This window comes from Fundulus heteroclitus, chromosome 1, assembly GCF_011125445.2.
Source record: "Fundulus heteroclitus isolate FHET01 chromosome 1, MU-UCD_Fhet_4.1, whole genome shotgun sequence".
Taxonomy (NCBI): Eukaryota; Metazoa; Chordata; class Actinopteri; order Cyprinodontiformes; family Fundulidae; genus Fundulus; species Fundulus heteroclitus.
In genome coordinates this window covers 11,694,550-11,715,460 of record NC_046361.1, presented here as the reverse complement: position 1 = coordinate 11,715,460, position 20,911 = coordinate 11,694,550, and the positions used below count along the sequence as shown (strand labels likewise).

At 42.5% G+C, this 20,911-nt stretch overlaps 1 protein-coding gene across 2 annotated transcripts in view; it reads left to right on the top strand.

Annotated features, from left to right (window-relative positions):
* soga1 (suppressor of glucose, autophagy associated 1) overlaps nucleotides 1-20,911 on the top strand; it is a 132,789-nt gene that overhangs the window by 75,329 nt on the left and 36,549 nt on the right. For both annotated transcript variants that reach the window (XM_012866766.3, XM_012866765.3), the window contains exon 5: nucleotides 19,948-20,010. In XM_012866766.3, the coding sequence (XP_012722220.3) occupies nucleotides 19,948-20,010 (63 nt within the window). The remainder of the gene's footprint in view (nucleotides 1-19,947; nucleotides 20,011-20,911) is intronic.

The window sequence follows — 20,911 nt, the reverse complement described above, 5'->3', positions numbered from 1 at the left end:
GTATCTATAAAGGACGCGCATTCCTGAAGCATCTCTAAACTTCAAAGCTTGGCCATATAAATGGCACTTTTTTAGACGTTTTTGGACATGTAACATATTACAATGACTACAACCTCTGTGAATCTGCCTTCAGACTGTAGCTTTTCCTTTTTCAGTTCCACAAAAAAATATACAGTTCAGTAAACCATCCATCCATCTTCTAACACGCCTATCCCTTGTGGGGTCGCAAGGGGTGCTGGTGCCTATCTCCAGGTACACCCTGGACAGGTTGCCTGTCTATCGCAGGGCAACACAGAGACAAACAACCATTCACGCACACTTACACCTAAGGAGAATTTAGAGAGGCCAATTAACCTAACAGTCATGTTTTTGGACTGTGGGAGAGAACCCACGCATGCACAGGGAGAACATGCAAACTGCATACAGAAAGACCCAGGGCTGACTTGAACCCAGGACCTTCTTGCTGCATGGCAACAGTACGACGCACTGCACAACTGTGCAGCCTTTAGTAAACCTAACATGTTTATATTGGTGATAGTAGGAAAGTTTTTCTCCGGGGACCCTCACATACAACTGGTTGGCTCCCAGATGATGGGTGTTACTGAGACTCGATGCGTCCAACATACCAGACTGACGTTTTGGAGGGTTATTTTTATCTCCCTTACCATTCTGCTCTTTGTGCAAGGTGGCAAGATAAATATGGGTCATCCGCCTGGTGGATGGAGGCTTAAAACACACGTCTGTCTTTATACCAGCATATTGGCTGTCATTGGATCGTTAGGGGCACCAATAACTTGGCTGCGATTTTCTTCTTTAAAATAGTTTTTTTTTATTGCTGTGGGATCTTTTTCCAAGCTAAATAAATGTACTCAAAGTTTAAAAAAATTCTTAGCTGTAGGATTATTCTACTGCTATAAAAGAAGAATACCGCTGACAGATTTTCGGCACGTTTTATAAAGCTTGCCAACAGATTTGGCCTCTACCGTAAAGACGTCACCGAAGTAGCAAGATGAGCTGTCAGGTCAGACCGTCCACATTAGCGGCGTCGCGACTGCATGCCGAAATTAACGTTTGGGTCTTTGTGTTTGAACTGTCAGTCACCCCAAAAAGGTCAGCGAAGCCCTTCGTGTCTGGAAGAGACGAACGTCGTTCTTCTCTCACTGAGATAAAGCAGGCAGCTATCGTTTAAAGCGCCGCAGGGGTCTGCTTTTAAGACACACATAGGACCTTTATCTGGCACTTTAACTAGGACACTTTAAATCAGATATACTGTTAATTAATTCTCCGATGTTTCCACGTTTAGTCAGATAGTTGACATAGCATTGGTTATATCTGTGATCACTAATCGCGTTTGATATTGTAATTACACTGGTGATATCTGCAGCTTTCTTCATCCATCCAGCAGACTATTCACAGCTGAATGTGACACACACACACACACACACACAGTGCGGATCATGCCTCTATTTCCATGCACTTCCACCCTAATTGACGCCATAGTCTTAAACCTAACCCCTAGCCTAGAAAAAGGTCCTCAGTTTACATCAAAGTCCTCACTTTACTAGTAAAATGAGCAAAAAAATGTTACAGTTGCACACAGACACACGTGTTGGAGCTCACACTGCCAATTAGTGAAGAAGCCAGTCAGCCTGTCACACGTGCTCCACGTCACTGTCTTTCACAGACAGCACCCTGTGACACACTACGAGCTTTCACTGCTGCCATGTGTTGTCAGGTGTGAGGCGTCGTGTGACAATATTCTGACTAATGAAATCGAACTTTTCAGAAGGCTACCAGCCACATGGAGGTCAGATGGATGAGTCTGTATGTCTGAACTACCCTGAATGAGGGAAAGAATATAATGCTTGTATCGTGAATGAAGCATGGCATTGTCGAAATGTACGTTGTAATGTATGATTTCATTTGTTTCGGTCAATAAATGGAATCATAAGGTAGTGAGTTATATTCATCCTCATTGACGTTTCCAACATTTTGTTCCCTTACAACCACAACCTTCATTGTAGGTCAGTGGATTTTGATATTGTAGACCAGCACGACTCTCCCCAGCTTCCCTGTCAACGCTAGAGAAAAGCGTTTTTTTACAGAGTTGCTTTTCTACAGCAGTTTGTGTTTAGACCAAAAAGCTAAATTTCTAGCCCATTTCATCTGACCAGGGTGACTTCTTTTAAATGTATACCGTAACACCTACATGAGTTGAGAAAAACTGGAAGCACAGCTTGTTAAGGCTTTCTTTCAACAATCCCAAAGTGTATAGATGTAATGTGAGGCAATGTGGAAAAAAAAGTTCAGGAATCATTGTGTGTCATCTTGAAACATCTCAGCAGTTTTTTTTTTTAAATCTTGTTAAAGACTACATCTGGCATTTACATTTTTCAAAACATCGTGCTCAAATGTACCCGTCCTGTCACCTACAATCCGAGCCTCCGACTCATTTTAATCTTTGCAATTTAGGAACAGAAGGTTACCTTCAGGTTTCAGCTCATTAGAGCCTGCTTCCTGTCGGAAAGCGTCAACATTGCTTCTGTTAGACAGAAAGGGAGCAGGGAGGTGTGAACTGCACATGATGCTCTCTATTTATAGGGTCTACCAGGGTGCTGCGTTGGGCTTTGCTGGGACATCCACAGTGTCACTCTCACCAGATGGAGACCCTGTGTGTCGGTGGAGGAGGTGACATGTAGTTTGGCGTCTTTGTATTCATGGTTTCTCTCTCTGTCTGTGCTTGAGTAACCCTGATATTGCAGGATGACATTTTAAAACTAAGCAGCGCTCCTTAGACAACAGAAATTTGAATTTTTGTTTATTTACGGACATATTAAATCTTAAGATCTCAAAAGCAGGATCTTTGTAAAGATGTATGTGGTTTTCTATGTATAGTTAGTATTCCCTTTGTTATTAGTCATTAGGATGAAACTTAGGGACAAATAAAAAAAGTGTGTTTATATATATATATATATATATATATATATATATATATATATATATATATATATATATATATATATATATATAGTGCTTTATATAGATGAACACAAGTAAGAAAATGCTGTTGCAGTTAAAGCCTGTATCCAAAATAAACTTGCTAATGACAGCCTGCAGAATAATCCTAATCTTTCCCTCTGTCGTGTTCCTTTAATCCATCTTCTCTGCCACTTGGTCATTCATTTTTATGCATCATTAGAGCTATCAGTCATACGCATGTTATCATCAGGTTCAGTGATGTACCCTCCTGCAGCAATCTGTCAGCCCCTAAACAACCAAACAGGAACTACTAGTCTTTGAAGTGACACTAGACGCTTCAGGAACAAACCCTGATCTCCAAAGCAGCAATCTACAAGTGACTACTACTGAGTCTAGATCCACCACCTCTACGTTTTTGGCCTGCAAAGACATCTAAATGGCTTCCACATCTTATCTACATCAGGCTGGAATAGGGAATGTTTTGTAGACGTCTAAACCTGGTTTAGGCAAAGTGAAGACCTCCAAATTCAGCAGAGAGTATCACCGTATAAACATCTAACATGAGCCGAAGGCACTTCCACCACAGGTGGCAGGATTTCAAATTGGAAATAGTAACTCATGCTAAACAATTGACAGTTTTCTTCGCACCACATTACTGCCAATTGATAAAACGTCCCCAGAGCAGGTCCAATTTGACGACCTATGTGGTCCTATGTGATGCAGTTTGTGGCACTGGTGCCTTGCTAAACCCAACCTAGGATTTTTCCATGTGAACTTTTCAAGTTCTGACATATATGTGTGGGTTTTTTTTGGGTCACTCCAGCTTTCCCCCTGAGTCCAAAAACAAGACCCATCCATCCATCCATTTTCCAACCCGCTTATCCCTCATGGGGTCGCGGGGGTGCTGGTGCCTATCTCCAGCGTTCTGTGGGCGAGAGGCGGGGTCAAAAACAAGACCATTGGGTTAATTGGTTTTGTCTATATTGCCCGTTGGGTATGAGTGTCTGTGTGAGTTTGGTCCGTGTTGCCCTGTGATGGACTGGCAACCTGTTGAGAGTTTACCCCAAAGATCGAGTTAGTTTTTCTTTTATTTTGCTTTTTTTTTTTGTTTGTTTGTTATTGGAAACATCAGATTTAGAAGATCATGAATTGTCTTTGCAGTTTTTTTGGCTCATTTTCACAAAAATGGTAAAAACGGATTGAAGGAGGGGGATCAAAGGTTTGCATGTTTAGAATATATGCAGTGATATTAAACAGTAAGTCATATCTGTGACAATTTTACATTGCCCTACAGCAGAACGATCATTATGTCTAAACATGTTTCTTTTGTCTCCCTGCGTAAAGAAATGGAGGAAGCTTGATGAAAAAAAGGGGGGTGGTAAATATTTTACAGCCTTCAATTAGGTCCCTAATTCATTTTATGTTAATATTGAACTCACAGTTTTACAGTTTATGAGGACTTGCTATATTGTTGTGATGATCCTAATTCCCCTTCATGCTCCTCTTCTTTATTTATGGCCTTTCTTTGTCTCGTAGTTATTACTCCAACACTGGATGTGCAAAGTGGATTTTGGGCTTGCTGTTGATGTTTCATCCTGTATATTGGGTTCAGCTGATTGCTCTCCGTAGAGCCACACCGATGATTTAACTCTGCCATTTTAGGATAAATTAAAAAAATTTAAAAAAACAAAGCGGGGCACCAGGGGAAAAAGTCTGAACCTTTTCAAATCCTGACTCCTGACTTTCTTTGTTGTTTTTATTGAACTCAGCGCACCTTTCCTCCTCTCCTCCTTTTGTTCTCTCCCTCCTTCCATCCTCCTTCTCTCACTTTCTTTCTTCCTCTCTTGTCTGCTCATCATTCATCCCCCTCTTCATTTACTTTGCTGCCTCCTTTTCCTCTTTCTGTCTTCTCGGTTAATGTGCTGCCAACAGGGTGCTTTGGCGACAGGCTGCACAAGCCGTCGTCACGGCAACGTACCATGGGCTGTGATTGCTGATGCGTGTATTTGTGGGAGGGGGTGGGAGGAGGTGGGGAGGGCGGGTGGATGCTGCATTCTTCGATTGTTCCTCGGAATGGAAGAGGTGAGATGATTAAATATTAATAAAGTCTGATCTCTACTGTTTCGTCCCCCTTACTAAGCTCACAGGACTTTATTGTTTTGACCGTTTAAAAAAAAAGGAGCAAGATCATATAATTTTAAGTGTTGATTTTAAATCTTTGAAGAAGAAAAAAACTTGCAGTCTTCCTGCGTTCTTGCAACTCTGAGCAGACTCGACCCGTCTGACATTTTCCAGACCTTGTAACAATGATTACTTCATGTTTTTTTTTTTTTTTGTTAATGCAGCAGTTTCTTGATGTCCGGCTATTTTCTCATCAACTATCAAGCAGAAAGGAACAGAAAAGTAAGAAGAAATCAGTAATTACAGAGTACAAAGGAATGGACGAAAAAGACTGGGCCCATTAAAACCACTTTATTGAACCTGGTCTTTTTTATCTGGAGACATCTGGTGAGCAATAACCAATTCAGTTTGGCTACTCTTTGGTGTGAAAGATAAGGAAGATGGCTCAAAGCTATAGAGCAGCAAAAGCTCCACAATAACATAAACAAAAAACATACATTTGCCTGTATGTTATTATTAAATTCTATTTGGAAATTAACAGATAGATCTCTAATTCATTAATTCAAATTGAAATCATTTATATTGCATTTGAAAACCTCTGAATCTACCTTTCATTTGAATATTCTGTTGTAGAGATTTTGTATAGTAGCTTACTATCATTTTCTTTGTGAGTTTATTTAACTTAAATTATCATTAGCAAACATAAATAAACTTGATTAATGAGTACTTGATTCTTGACTTTACAAATTCTTCTCGTTCATTTATTTTTCTGATTGTCTTTAACTGACGCAAAGATCAATGTTATTAAAACCTAATTCTAAAAAATATACATTTTGTGATAGAGATTGCTTAGCTGAAAGGTCGAGAATTAATTTTTTAGACAGAAATCGAGATTGTGAGACTTATCGATCTAAGAACCAATTATTATTTTTAATATAATTTAATGTTGATAAATAACACCACACATTAACTGTAAAATCATATATGAATAATTCAGTATTTATGTGATAATTTCATATTTCCTGACTGTGCTGCAGTGCACCATGAAATAATTCAAACTCTGCCTGCGGTTTTTAAACATACCCTTAGCATCTGACTGCTTAATCAATCATTCTGCAACTATGACCGCTGGCTATGATGGGAAAGGATGACAATGTATGTATATATATATATATATATATATATATATATATATATATATATATATATATATATATATATATATATATATATATATATATATATACATTGTCATCCTTTCCCATTTTATATATATATATATATATATATATATATATATATATATATATATATATATATATATATATATACATTGTCATCCTTTCCCATCATATGTGTATGTATGTATGTATGTATGTATGTATGTATGTATGTATGTATGTATAGTGTCCATGAAATAATTAACTCAAAAGGGACATCATTATGTTATTTTCAAAGAGTGTAAAGCCAAATGCACGAATTATTTATTATTGGTGGGATAAATCATTTGTGTATTTTTAATTAATTAGACACATTTCAGTCAGTATTTAATAATTTATTTATTCTTCTAATGGAACTGTGGCACATTGGGATCCTGAGGACAAAAAAAGTGATAAATAATAACTGTGAGGAAAAGGCGGCTGTTTCAGTTTTTACAGACGTACCTGCTTTCCTCCTCCTCTACGTAGCCTTTGTTTCTTTTGCTCTTTTCTGCTTTCAACATCTGCTTTTAATGCTTCAAAATAATAGATTCCACCACACCAATTCAGTTGATCGATTTATCAATGGGGCGTCTAGACCCACACCATCACCATATACGCACCACATTCTCACTGTCTGGATAATTCAGCTCAGCCCAAGCAGTTGTGATGTGTTTGAAATCTGTTCGTTTTTCTCAAGGTCACCCACTGACACACTGCCTTAATAAGCACACAGTCTGCACACTCACACACTTATTGGCAGATAAACAGGAGCTTCTTGACTGACGGAAGAGGCTGGAAGTGAGCAACGGTGCTTCTGGTAACAAAGGAAACCTCCTGACTGCCCTCTTCTTTGTGTTCCCTTTCAAATTATTCGCCCCTGTTTCAGTTTAAACCCCTGCTTTATTATTTTTTTATCCTCCGCTGTTCAGAAAGTGAGAACGAAAGCAACAGAAACAAGAGTTCTTCCTTCTCTCTCTGTAACGCGTCCGGGCGGTAAACACATGTAGGGTGACACATCCGCCTGCTATTAGCCCCGCGGCTCTTTGTTGCTCTGCTAATGCTATGCTAATGCAATGCTAATTGAGCAGTCCGGATGTTGGCTTTGGCGACGCTTAAATACACACAGAAAACACTGTGAGCCAAATAACATCGCTCTGCTGTCGCAACGCTAGTTTTCTCTAAAGATATGGTGGGCAAAAATCTAAAGCAGGTTATAAACAAGGCATTCATACAATTATTTTTCAGACACAGAATAAATGTATCATAGATCCGAAACTTTAAATTTGCCAGTCCAGGTCTAAGAAATGATGGTCGTTAAAGCAGAGCTGATCTAAGTGAGTCCAGATGATGTGAAATCGTTTACCACACAGATTAGTTAGAAGCTAACTTTTGCGTTGTGTTGTTTCATGATTTCTGTAATATACTGATAATATAACCCAACTAAGTTGATATTTTGGATTTAAATGATCAGAATTGGATAACACTGCTGAACATATTAGTTTAGAAATGTGTGGAATTTAAATGGAAACCCTTGTAAGACGATTCCCCATCAGTCCATCTGGCTGCAGCCTCATCTCAGACATCATAATAACCAAAGATGGTTGGATTGATATTTTTTACACAATGCACTCATTCAGTGCCCCCCCCCCCCTCCCTCCTCTCAGGTTTTCTCTCATATTTCAGCTCTTTCATCTCTTGTTTCCATCGTTTTTTTTCTCCTCTAACTTCACACCTTTCCTACGGTGATGGGAACACAGAGGGAATTGTTTCATTTTTTGCAATCAGAGCATTTAATGCCAAAAATAAAACCCAAACACGAACTCGTTGCACTTCACAGGGAGACATGTTTATTATTTACCTCTTGGGCCCGTACTGCTGCTCACTTTCAGGTTTGTTGACAACGTTTTTCCAGGCTTTCTCTTTAAGTAGAAACTTCATGCAGAAGCTGCTATCCACCAAAGAGAAAGTTAACAACACCTTGTGCGCACATTTCTCAACCTCTACCAGATGTTAGTTTTTCTTGCATTTCTCATTAACATTTTTCCATAAAGTCAAGATTGTTGCATTACTCTCATTTTAATTTTATTGCCATCGTCTCTTTGTTCCAAAGCTCATAAATACGGGGTTGAAAAAAAATACTAGAGCAATTCAAAACAGTAGCCCTTGCTTTCCAAACGGTTATTTTGATACATAACATTCATCCCGATAGAACCCTATGAAACCCCTGAGGGATGTATTTTGCAAACAAATGGTAAAAAGCAGAGATTTATTTCATTTCTGGACCTCAGCTCAGGCTTGCAGGCGACTCTGCAGCATATAAAATGAACCGATGTTCAGAGAGCTGATAGCAAATTGGCCGGTTATTTCCCAGCTCAGCATTAGCGCGATGGGTATATGACAAACTGTGTGTCAACACGCTGCGTGTGGAAACAGAGTCTCTGTATGTGCGCGCTTAGTAATGAGCGGAGCAGCCTGGGGATTTGAGAAAACACTGGTGTTGCTTCCCTCTTATCTGCCGCGTTGTGACGCGCTCTGAGCTGCTTTGCTCTGCCTCCAAACAACTGCAGGGAGCTACTTAACATCTCTGACTGAGAATAAATAGAATGTTAGGGTTTGTGCACAGCGTAACTTAAACACATGTCTGTTTTTTTTTGTGCTGCCATTTAATCCTTTAATGAGGTAAATGCTAGAATTGATATACATTCACCACACAATAACCCACAGCCTTTCCAAATATATTCATTTAATCATTTTACTATATGTAAAAACTAGCTCTGCTGGTTTAATTTTCTCTGTTCTGTGCGCACCTCCATCGTGGAAAGTGTGTTCTAATTATCGCCCTTCCTCTGATCTGTCAATCATCCATTTCTTTCTGCCACCATGCAGTTTAATCGTACACACACACACAGCAACATTCAGCACACACGCTGGTTATGCAACCACTGTGGGTTGCATTGTGGCCAATCTTTGTCCCATTGTGTGTAATGGTAATGATGATATGCCAGTGTCCTGTTTCTGAGACGGGGCCATCGCCTGAAAGAGACAAAGATGGAGTGTGTGTGAGTGTCAGCGTGTTTGATTTATTTATTTTTTCACCTATTTTTTTGCTCTCAGAGAGTATTTACTGTTACTTGGAGAGGGATGTATTCATTAAAAGTTTGATTGAAAGGTTCGTCAGATCTCCCACTGTTGTCCAGACAAACAAAAAAGAAACAGCTAATACTTCGGTTGTTATTTTCTGTACAGTGAGCTTTGATTTAGAAATTTGGAAATTAGCAGTCTATTCACGTCACGTGTAGCCCTGATTCAGCTCCAATAGTACCTGTTCAGGAGCAGGGGCCAAAAAAGTAGATACAGGTACTGAAAAAAAACAACAACAATGGCAACGCTCGCAAAGCAGGCTGGGTGGAGTGGAGCCGGCCTAAATCGAGTTTAAAGAATTGGGGCATAATTAATTTTGCATGAAACATGGTGGTGGCAGCATGTTGCTGTGGGGACTAGGGACTGACAATGTGGAACTAGAATATTGTCAACATATTTTGTACTCATTGTGATAAAATGTATTTAAAAATTCTTTCTACGTCGCTGCATATAGTCTGAACCCTACAGTCACCACTAATCAGGATAACATAATTGCATTTAATGATATTTTTAAGTAAAATATTTATCGATGGTCTTATAAAACCAACTGTGGAAAAGAAATGTTGTAATAAATAATTACTGCCAGGCTTTTGTTTGAGACGTTCAGTTAGAGTTTACCATTTTTGCATTAAATTAAATTCCTAACATGATAATGTTACCTTGATAACTAAAAATTTATATGATTATAGTCCATCCCTAGTCAGGAAACTGCTGTTCAGTAGGAAGAGCTGTAGGAGTCAGAATTGAATACAAGATACAGGACAGGGCAATGCTGGATGTAAACATGCTGGAGTCTTTTTCCTGTTTTAAACCAGTTCTTTCCATTGCCATCGGCTCACGCTCTGGCTCTGATAGCAATAAGCAGAGGTGACAGGAGGAAGGATAGAGCTGACAACCAGTCACACACTCATGTGATAATGGTCCAGTCAAAGTCCAGACTTGAAACTAATGATATAATATGTAGCTAGACTTGAAACTTGATGTTCATAGATGCTTTCAGAATCAGAATCAGCTTTATTTGCCAGGTATGCGTACACTTACCAGGAATTTGACACTGGATTGTACAATGCGCTTACATATACAGTAATACAATTCATTTCCATTCAATTTGACTGAGCTTGAGCTATCTTGCAAAGAAGAATAAACATATGTCTCTGTAGATGTGCAAAAAAAAGTAGAGACATACCCCTAAAGGCCTATAGATGTGATTGCTGCAAAATGTATTAACTCAGTAGGGGTGAATAGTAACGATTCCTCCAATGATTCGATTACTAATATTCCTCAAGGCAAATTATCTGCCTTGAGTCTTCGTTAAATGCTGCTTAACTATTTAGCGCAGTGGGTTCTGTCTGACTGGTTAATTTTGCTGCACATCATTCTCACATCATGTTTTTTTATGATTCCCGTCAACATGTTTCACCGTCCCTCTTGGATATCTCTGAGAGCTTCATCTGCTCCCTCACTTTGCTTGATCCTGCCCTGCCCTGCCCTGCTCTGCTCTGCTCTGCCCTGTGCGTTACGGCTGGTTGAGCCGCAGATCAGATGAGATTGGAGGAAAGAGGGGCCTCGCTGCTGCAATCCCTCCTTCGTGACCGTGAAATGAATGCTTTTTATGTCACTTTTTTTCACACTGTGTTGTTTTGTTTGCTTTCTGGCTCATATGTAAAACTTCTACTTTTCTCCCTGCATCCACAAGTCTATTTTTATTCTCACTACACCTTCGGTGTTCTCTGCCCATGTTTTTCCGACCCTGTCCATCTTTCTTTACATCATCATCTCTGCTGTGATAGTGCAGAGTCCAGTAGACGGTTCGCCACTGCTGGAATGGCAAAGAGGGGGGGAAGTGCTTAAATATCTTATCAGATAGCGCCTAAGTCAACTTGTTATCTTATCCGCAGTGTAACTGTAGAGCCGCAGTCTCGGGAACATGAGAGCAGGGCTCTGGTCACAGCGTGTGGGCTCCTACATGATAAATAATGAACAGTTCTGAGTACGCTTTTAGCTTTGGGTGTGCATATTATTCATGAAAGGTCGCAGCTGAAACATAAGAAAAAAAGCAAATATTTTAACTTAGATTCATTTTATTATCCGCACCGGTGTCAAAAAAGACAAAAGTAAGAACTGAATATTTAACTATTATTTTTACAGCATTTAGACAGGTTTTCCTCACTTCAAATGTCAAATGGTTTAGACAGGAAGCAACAGATCTAAGTATCTACCGCTCGGATCAGATGAGACCATCCCAGTTGCATATTTTATTTTATGCAGGTCGTAAAACTGATACCGCTCATCGTCCCCAACGTACCCACCCCACCATGACACTAGGGGGTGGCAGCATCAGGCTGTGGAGATGCTTTTTAGCGCGGTAAGGGAAACTGTCAGAGGTGATGGGGAGAGCGATGATGCGAAACACAGGGCACTTCTGGAAGAAAACCTGTTAGAGGCTTTTAAAGACTTGTGACTGAGATGGAGGTTGAAATGGTTTAGTTAGAAACGTACATGCTTTATAAAGGCCTAGTCAAAGACCAGACTTAAATCCTGTGAAGATTTCTGTTGCAAACGTACAACAGATGTGTCGTTTTTTGGACCTGCAGTCATTTTCCTAGACTTAACTGTAAAGAACCAATTATATAATGACTGTAAAGAGGGAAATTGGCCATTTTTGTATCTCACAAAACCGCAAAGCTTTAACATTTAAAACCGTGCGCTCAGAGGCTGTCGTTTCTGCAGTTTCGGCATCTTGTGGACACTCGGTGCAAGTTGAGTTTGAGAGAACTGTGACATATTTCAGGAAAAGCGTTTGACATGCTGAGCAAGCGTTTTGTGTGAAAAGTGGTTGAGCTATTTAATCGTCGAGTTAAAGTATAGTTTTCTGTTTACTCCAGCATTTAATGTTCCAGTTTGCACGACGGATACCTCCGTCGGTTGCCCATTAAACGCTGTGTTCCTGCTGTATTTTGTGCCACAGCAAAAAGTAGATTAAAATAAAAAAGAATTTAAAGGGGTAGAAACGTTTCAGGTTCTGCATTTAAAGTAAGAAAGGAACACATAAAGCTTTGGTTTCAAGTATGTGTTATGTTTGTTCTTTTCCATTTAATAGCCTAATGCACGTCAAGATTTATGTTCTTAAAAACCTACTTGTTAAGAGGAGGTCTGATGACAGCAGTCTTCAACTGCAGCCCACGATGGCTCTACCTAAATAAGTATATTAGAGTCTCTAAAAGCGTGTCCCACCGTAGTCTTCCTCTTGTTCCCAGAATCCCGCTGAAGCCGCGGGGCTGAGAGTCGGACCCAACAGTTCCGACGCCAACGGAGCCAGAATCGATGGCTCCGTCATCAGGGGGGTCCTATTGATCGGTTTGGAGCCACTAATAGCCCATTTGGCCCCTGACAACCTGCTATCGGAGTGGGTTTGGGAGAATGGGCCAGGATGAGGACACCCCGGCGGGAGATGGAAAATTAAGTGGCTGGAAAATGGCCCTGAGTACGACGAGGGGACGACGGGGTGAAGAGGAAAGAGACGGTGGAGACTGACAGAGAGGCAGAGAATCGGGCGAATAGCTCTTATGCTGAGTTAGCACTGCAGTTCATCTGAACAGGACAGAAATTGCTGGAAAACCCCCCCAAAAAAACTCTCTATTGCTCGTTTTGGTGAAGGAGATTTACTTTAACTTTAAACCTTATGCTTACATTCAAATCAAACACCCATTTACCGACCCTCCACCCAGCTCTCCGTTCCTTCTTTTGTTGCAGCTGCTCCGGAGAGCAAGACTGACAGGGAGGGAGAGACAGCGAGTAGCCTGTTTCCATAGAAACGGGCTGAGCCAGATAAGCTTGGTTACTCGTACTGCAGAGTCTACTCTGTGTGTGTTTGCATGACGAAGGTCTGGCTTTGCCTCTTAAGAGGAGGAATGATGATTGATGAGGTTCTGATTCACTGGGCCCAACAGATGCTTGAATGATCAGATGATGTGTTTGTTAGAGCCTCTGTAGTCCTTACCTCCACCTCAGTGCTGTGAGCCCACGCTCTTATCAGCGGTCCTGCATTCATTAAGGTCACCATGGGACTGATCAGCCTGGCCACAGCAGTGACGTCTTATCCAGAGCTCAGCTAGGAAGAACAAAGCTTTTATGGCGCCATATGGCTTGCTTTCTTGTTAGAGCTAGATATATTTTTTATCACATTAAGACAAAAGTGGCGCTTCTTCTGGGGTCATGTAGGGTGAATGTGTTTGTTCTCTCTCTCTCTCTCTCTCTCTCTCTCTCTCTCTCTCTCTCTCTCTGTGAGTGATGGCGTGTGAGTGAGGAGCTAAGAGTGATTTGCTGGTTTGTTTCAACTTTTCGTAGTTTTTGAGAAAACTATTTCTTTTTTTTTCCCCGCTGTGTGTGTTTGTAAGTTGTTACTTTATTATTTTCTGTTGAAAGGGCTGTTTCTTTTTATGTGGTTGTGAGTGTGTGTGTGTGCGTGTGTGGGGAATTGTTTGTGAGGGCAGCGTGCTCTGGGGCACAATGCCGGTGATGGAGGCTGTACCTGCGGAGTTTGAGAAGCTGACTCGCAGACACGCGATCAAGCTTTTCCCCGCGGTGCAGTGCTCGGTGGAGGAGGCCGGGCTGGCTGTGGGAGAGGTGGTTGGGTGTGACTGTGTGAGGTCTGCCTCACGCATGAACGGGGCCATTGTTATGTTTTTAGACAGCACGGCTAAGGTTGGTGAGGTGGTGGAGAGGGGAGTGGTGATCAAAGATACCTTCACTCCCGTCTCCCCTCTCGTTAACCCAGCCACAAAGATAATGATTTCTAACGCCCCCCCGTTCATTAAAAATGAATTGCTGGGGAAGGAGCTATCTAGATATGGACAACTTGTGTCGCCGATTACGATGGTTTCTTTGGGGTGTAAATCTCCTAAACTGAAACATGTTGTGTGTCATAGAAGACAGGTGTACATGATCCTGAAGGAGAGAAAGACTGATCTGAGCCTGTCTTTCTCGTTTAAAATTGATAGATTTAATTATGTGGTTTACATTTCCTCAGAAACAATGAAATGTTTTGGTTGTGGGGCGGAGGGGCACCTGATCCGCTCCTGCCCGGAAGGTGGCGGAGCGCGGCGGGCGGCTCCGGGGGGGGATCCGCCCGGTGCTGCTGCGGTAGCTCCGGGGGGGGATCCGCCCGGTGCTGCTGCGGTGGCTCCGGGGGGGGATCCGCCCGGTGCTGCTGCGGTAGCTGCGGGGGGGGATCCGCCCGGTGCTGCTGCGGTGGCTCCGGTGGGAGATCCGCCCGGTGCTGCTGCGGTAGCTCCGGGGGGGGATCCGCCCGCGGATGCGGCTCCTGCCCCGGTAACCGTGTGGGGCACCCCAGTGGCTGCCGGGAGGCCGGGTTCTCCTGCTCCGGTGGGGCCGCCCGTCGCGGATGATCCTCCCGCGGCGCCGGTCCCTGTGGTTGCGGGGGACCCGGTTCCGGTAGTATGTGCCGAGGCAAAAAGTGAAGCCATGACAGGCGAGCAGAGTGACATGTTTCAAGAAATTATGGAGGAGGATATGTCTGATGACGATCTCCTCAAAATGTCTCAGAAAAGAAAACATTTTGAAGCAGGAAAAAAGAACAGTAAAACAAAGAAAATAAGTGTCCGGATGTCCACAGAGTCAGAGAGTGACTTTCCCCTGACTCAGGAGGACTCTCAGTGTAGATATTCTCCTGAGAAAATAAAAAGTTTCCTAGAACAGACTAAAGGCTCCAGGCTGCCTAACGTAGGGGATTTCTTCCCAGACCTTCAGCTGTTTATCAGGTCAGCCAGGCCTCTCACCAGGAAGAGCAGTGGGGAGGAGGTTTTAACAGATCAGGAAATATACAGACTGAAAAAACTCTTACTGAAGGTAAAAGCTCAAATCGTCAACGATGAAGATGAGTTTTAGATGTTTTCTACCTTTTACTGCTCCTCTTACTGTTATTCTTTTTTTATCCATGTGTGACTTCAATATCAGTACCTTAAACCTGAACGGGGCCAGGTCTGATCTTAAAAGAGCTGCTCTTTTTAAACTGATGGAGACAAAAAGAATCGATGTCATGTTTGTTCAGGAAACTCACAGCACTACAGACAATGAAAGTGACTGGAAAAGGGCTTTTAAAGGGGAGGTGGTTTTAAGTCACAGGTCCAGTCTGAGTGGAGGAGTGGGGATTTTATTTGCTCAGGGTTTTGTACCTTTTTCTATTACTGCTGATGAAGTCGTTCCAGGTTCTTTATTGAAAGTTAAAGCTGTCTTTGAAAATGTGGAACTTGTGTTTTTAAATGTCTATTCTCCCACTAATGCGGTGGACAGGGTAGCTTTTTTAAACAATCTAAGCGACTGTGTCAAGAACTGTGAGGATGATGGTTTTATGTTTTTGGGGGGTGATTTTAACTGCACAGAAAATCCAACCCTAGACAGGAACCATCCTGAACCACATCCTCCTTCATCTCACACACTCAGACAGCTGATGGGGAACCATGAGCTGAGTGATGTGTGGAGGGTTTTTAACAGTCAGCAGAGACAGTACACCTGGAGCCATAGCAGGGAGGGGGTTCTATCTCTGGCCAGACTGGACCGCTTTTATTGTTTTAAACACCACTTGAATATTTTTAAGAGGTGTTTTATTCAGCCTGTGGGTTGTAGTGACCATTTTTTGGTCTCTTGTCGTGTTTTTATCAAAAACACCCGTTTAAAGAGCGCTTATTGGCATTTTAACACGGGCCTTTTAAATGACCAGGCTTTTAGAACTGCTTTTAAGCTTTTTTGGGAATCCCACAGAGAGAGCAGGCCTGCCTTTACCAACATACAACAGTGGTGGGATTTTGGTAAAACACAGATAAAACAGCTCTGCCAGCAGTTCACTCGCGGTGTCACTACAAACTTAACTCGGTCCATGAAAGATCTGGAGACGCAGGTGGTGGAGCTGCAGGCTTTAGCAGACTCTACAGCAAATCGAGGGCTATTAGATTCCCTCAAGTCAAAAAAATCGGCCATGGCCAACCTGTTGGGCGTCTCAGCACAGGGGGCGCTGGTCAGGTCTAGGTTTATGAATATTACACAGATGGACGCCCCATCGCGCTTCTTCTTTGGGCTGGAGCGGAAAAATGGACAAAGGAAAACCATCCATTCTTTACGAACTGGTAGCGGCTCCGAAGTCTCAGACTCATCTGAGATCAGGAAGTGTGCTGCCGAGTTTTATGGAGACCTGTATAAGAGTGAGTGGACCCATGATCCAGATGTGCACAGCAGCTTCCTCAGCGGTCTCCCTCAGGTCAGTGAGGCTGACAACAGCAAGCTGGCAGCAGAGGTGACGCTGCAGGAGCTCCACACTGCCACCATGAGCCTGCAGAGCGGCAGAGCTCCAGGTATGGACGGCCTTCCTGCTGACTTTTACAAGTCTTTCTGGTCTATAATAGGACCAGATTTACTAGAGGTGATCAGTGAAGGCCTAAAGACCGGCAGACTGCCCCTGAGCTGCAGGAGGGCGGCAATAACCCTGCTGCCTAAAAAGGGAGACCTGCAGGAGCTGAAGAACTGGAGGCCGGTCTCATTGCTGTGCACGGATTATAAGATCCTGTCCAAAGCTCTGGCCCTTAGACTAAGGGAGGTGATGGCGTCCATCATCCACCCTGACCAGACCTACTGTGTGCCCGGCAGGCTCATCAGTGACAACGTCACTTTAATTCGAGACATTTTGGAGCTCTCCAGTTCATTGGGCATAGAGGTTGGTCTGATTTCAATAGACCAAGAAAAGGCTTTTGACCGGGTTGAACACCAGTATTTGTGGCAGACTCTCGCTGCTTTTGGGTTCAACCATGGTTTCATAGCCATGGTCCGAGCTCTCTATAGTGACATTGCGAGTGTTCTGAAAATTAACGGTGGGCTGAGTGCACCATTTGGGATCCAGAGAGGGGTAAGGCAGGGCTGCTCTCTCTCTGGGATGCTATATTCGGTAGCCATCGAGCCTCTGCTCCACAAACTTAGAGCTACACTTACAGGTGTGGTTTTCCCCCAGTGTCCCGTGTCTTTTAAACTGTCTGTGTACGCTGATGATCTCGTTGTTTTAGTTAATTCACAACGAGATATTGACATTTTAGCTGACACTGTGAAGGATTTTGGTTTTATCTCATCTGCCAGAGTGAACTGGGGTAAAAGCGAGGCTCTGATGGCGGGAGGGGAGCTGGGGGGCTGGCTCAGGCTGCCCGGTGGCCTACAGTGGAAAAAAGGAGGTTTCAAATATCTTGGAGTCTTTCTGGGGGATGAGAACTACACAAATAAAAACTGGGACCTTGTCCTGGAGCAGGTCAAAGGTCGGCTGGGGAAGTGGAGGTGGCTACTCCCAAAAATGTCCTACAGAGGCCGAACCTTAATAGCCAATAACCTGGTCTCATCCTCCTTGTGGCACCGGTTGGCTTGTGTTGATCCTCCAGTTACTCTCCTGTCAAAAGTTCAGTCAGTTTTAGTTGATTTCATTTGGGACAAGTTGCACTGGGTCCCACAGGGTGTCCTGTTTTTACCTAAAGAGGAGGGGGGGCAGGGCCTGGTCCATCTGGCCAGCAGGGGCGCAGCTTTCCGCCTCCAGTTTATCCAGAGACTACTGACCGGACCAAAGGATACTCTGTGGAGACCCTTGTCCCGCTGCATTCTGCAGGGTTTTAAAGGCCTGGGTCAGGATTTTAATTTGTTTTTAATGAACGTACCGAACATGAGCACATCTACTCTGCCTGCTTTTTATAAAAGTGTTTTTAGAGTGTGGAACCTGCTGAGGAAAGAGAGGAGGGGGCAGGTGGACTCCCTGTACTGGATCCTCCAGGAGCCGGTCCTTTGGGGGACCCGTCTGGACCTTCCCAGTTGGGCAGGTCAGAGTCTGTCTACAAGACTGCAGACTGCGGGGATTGTTACTCTGGGGCAGGTGGTGGCGCTGACTGGACCCCGGATGGACGATCCCTCTGGACTCGCTGCCCGGCTGGGACTGACGTCAGTGAGGGTCACACAGAAACTCACAGAACACTGGAAACAGAGACTCACAGGACACGAACGCCTGCTTCTAAACTCCGCTTCCAATCAAACAGTGACTGATGACCATCCTTTTCCTGCCATTTCCCTGGCACCGGATTTTAAAGACTGCTCTGGGATTTTAATGGAATATACACACCTCGCACCACTGGATGGTACCACAGGAAAAACATTTTACCGAATATTGGTGAAAGCAATTAACCAGAAAAAACTAGACAAGAGACCTGACACGCCATGGAGGAGATATCTGCAGCTGGCTCCTGCAGTCAGACCTGAGTGGAGGTCCTTCTACAAACCTCCACTCTCTAAAAGACATGCAGACATCCATTGGAGAGTCCTCCATGGGGTTATTGCAGTGAACTCTTTTGTGTCCACTATAAACCCAGCAGTAGAAGGCAAGTGTCCCTACTGCGACAAAAGAGAAACCGTGTTTCACTGTTTTTATGAGTGTCTTCGTCTTTTACCCTTGTTTCTGTTTTTACAATCTGTTTTCACCAAATGTGGAGAGGTTTTTACCAAGCAGTTATTTATTCTAGGTTTTAAATACACACGCCAGCACAAGAACAAGTGCCAGTTTTTAAACTTTGTTTTAGGGCAGGCCAAGATGGCGGTGTATTTTAGCCGGAGGAGGAAGGTGGAGGATGGTTTTACTGTTGAACCTGTCACTGTGTGTACAAATATGATGAAGTCCAGACTCCTTATTGATTTTAATTATTACAAAGCAGCAGGAGATCTGGACTCATTCCAGCAGGTTTGGTGTTTTAATCAGGTGTTATGTTGGGTGGAAAACCACACACTGCAGTTTGGAGATGTGCTCATGTGAATTAAGTATTTATTTATTCATTTATTTATTTACTCTGAGGAGTAAGGTTGTATAAATATGTCATGATCAAATGATTGTTTGGAAATGAACGGAAAATAAAGTTGATTAAAAATCAAAAAAAAAAAAAAATCTCTCTCTCTCTCGCTCTCTCTCTCTCTCTCGCTCTCTCTCTCTCGGTTTCCCTGTGCGATAACGTGACACCAGCAGGAGATCCAGAAAAAGGGGAGGCCATGCTGAAGCATGCTATCTTTCAATACCAATCACATAAACGTGGAACATCGATGTTTTAAAGACGTCGCCAGTTCCCACGGTTCCTGAATGCACCAGCTGCGAACGTGTAGACCAGCCCCCCCCCCCCTTTTGAGCTGTCATTATTCCACACCCCTGTCGCTTGAGGCTCCGCCCCCACGGCAAAACAGGCCCAGAAGTTTGACACTTATAAAAATCTCAGTGTTAAAAATTTAATTAATATGAAAAAAAAAATCAACTCTTTTTTTTTATTATTCCTTTGTTTACAAACTTTATGGTCCCAGTTTAGCTCCATAGGCCTGTATGCTGCACTTCAACTCAATACCTGCTTGATATCTCTGATCGATTTTATTCTTAACAATCGAAGAGGCGCAACGTGTCGCTAATGAGAATGTCTTTCTGTCTCTGCTGCAGAACTCCCAGAAGAAAAGAGGAGCACGGACCAGCAACAAACCAGACAAGAAGCCCGCTCCACAGGTAGAGCATTAACCGGCTGCACACACACATTTCTGGCTCAGAAATACATACAATGTTGAGGGGGGGGGGGTGTCTTTTAACACTGTGTTAACAGCACAGAGCTGCTACAGATAAGACATCAATAAAACAAAGCACTTAAAGGTTTTAGGCAATGCGACAGATTTTTAGCAGATCTCCCACTGATTTTAACAGTTTGGTTAAAATATATGTGTCAGCATACTGGAGGTAACTGCCTGTCCTGTTTCTACAAAGCCACTGATGACGGTTCTTGTCTTCCATTCATAACTTTCTAATCACATCATAGATGATGAACACCGTCTAATTGTTGGTGTAGGTTTTGGGGACCATTTAGACTTATTCAGGAATGGGCTTTTGGTAAACACAGACGTTGGATCCACTGATTGAGCTGTTTACAACAGAGCAATATTGACTCTAACATTAGAGATTTTAATTCAAATGAAATCATGCACATCTCCCAGCTTGCAGTTAAAGGCCTGAAGTTCATGCCCCCACTGTCAACTAGGGTACTTTAGCTTGAATGCTTATAATACAAGGAAAAAAATTGTCAGATAATTATATTTTTGAAATGTATACCAGTGTGTTGATTTGATTCTTTTAACAAAACATTTTTAGCGTCATACTTCATACATTAGGGGTTTTAGACAATGTAGCTATCACAACCAAATATATTTGGGAATGTATTTACCCGATACAGAAGGTTGTTTTGAACAAAAATAAAGTTAAATAACTTTGTCAAAGCAGCATATAAGAATGCAGTAATAAGGGATTTTGTGGCTGATTTCTAATTACAGACTTTAGCAAATTCCGATATATATATATATATATATATATATATATATATATATATATATATATGTGTGTGTGTGTGTGTGTGTGTGTG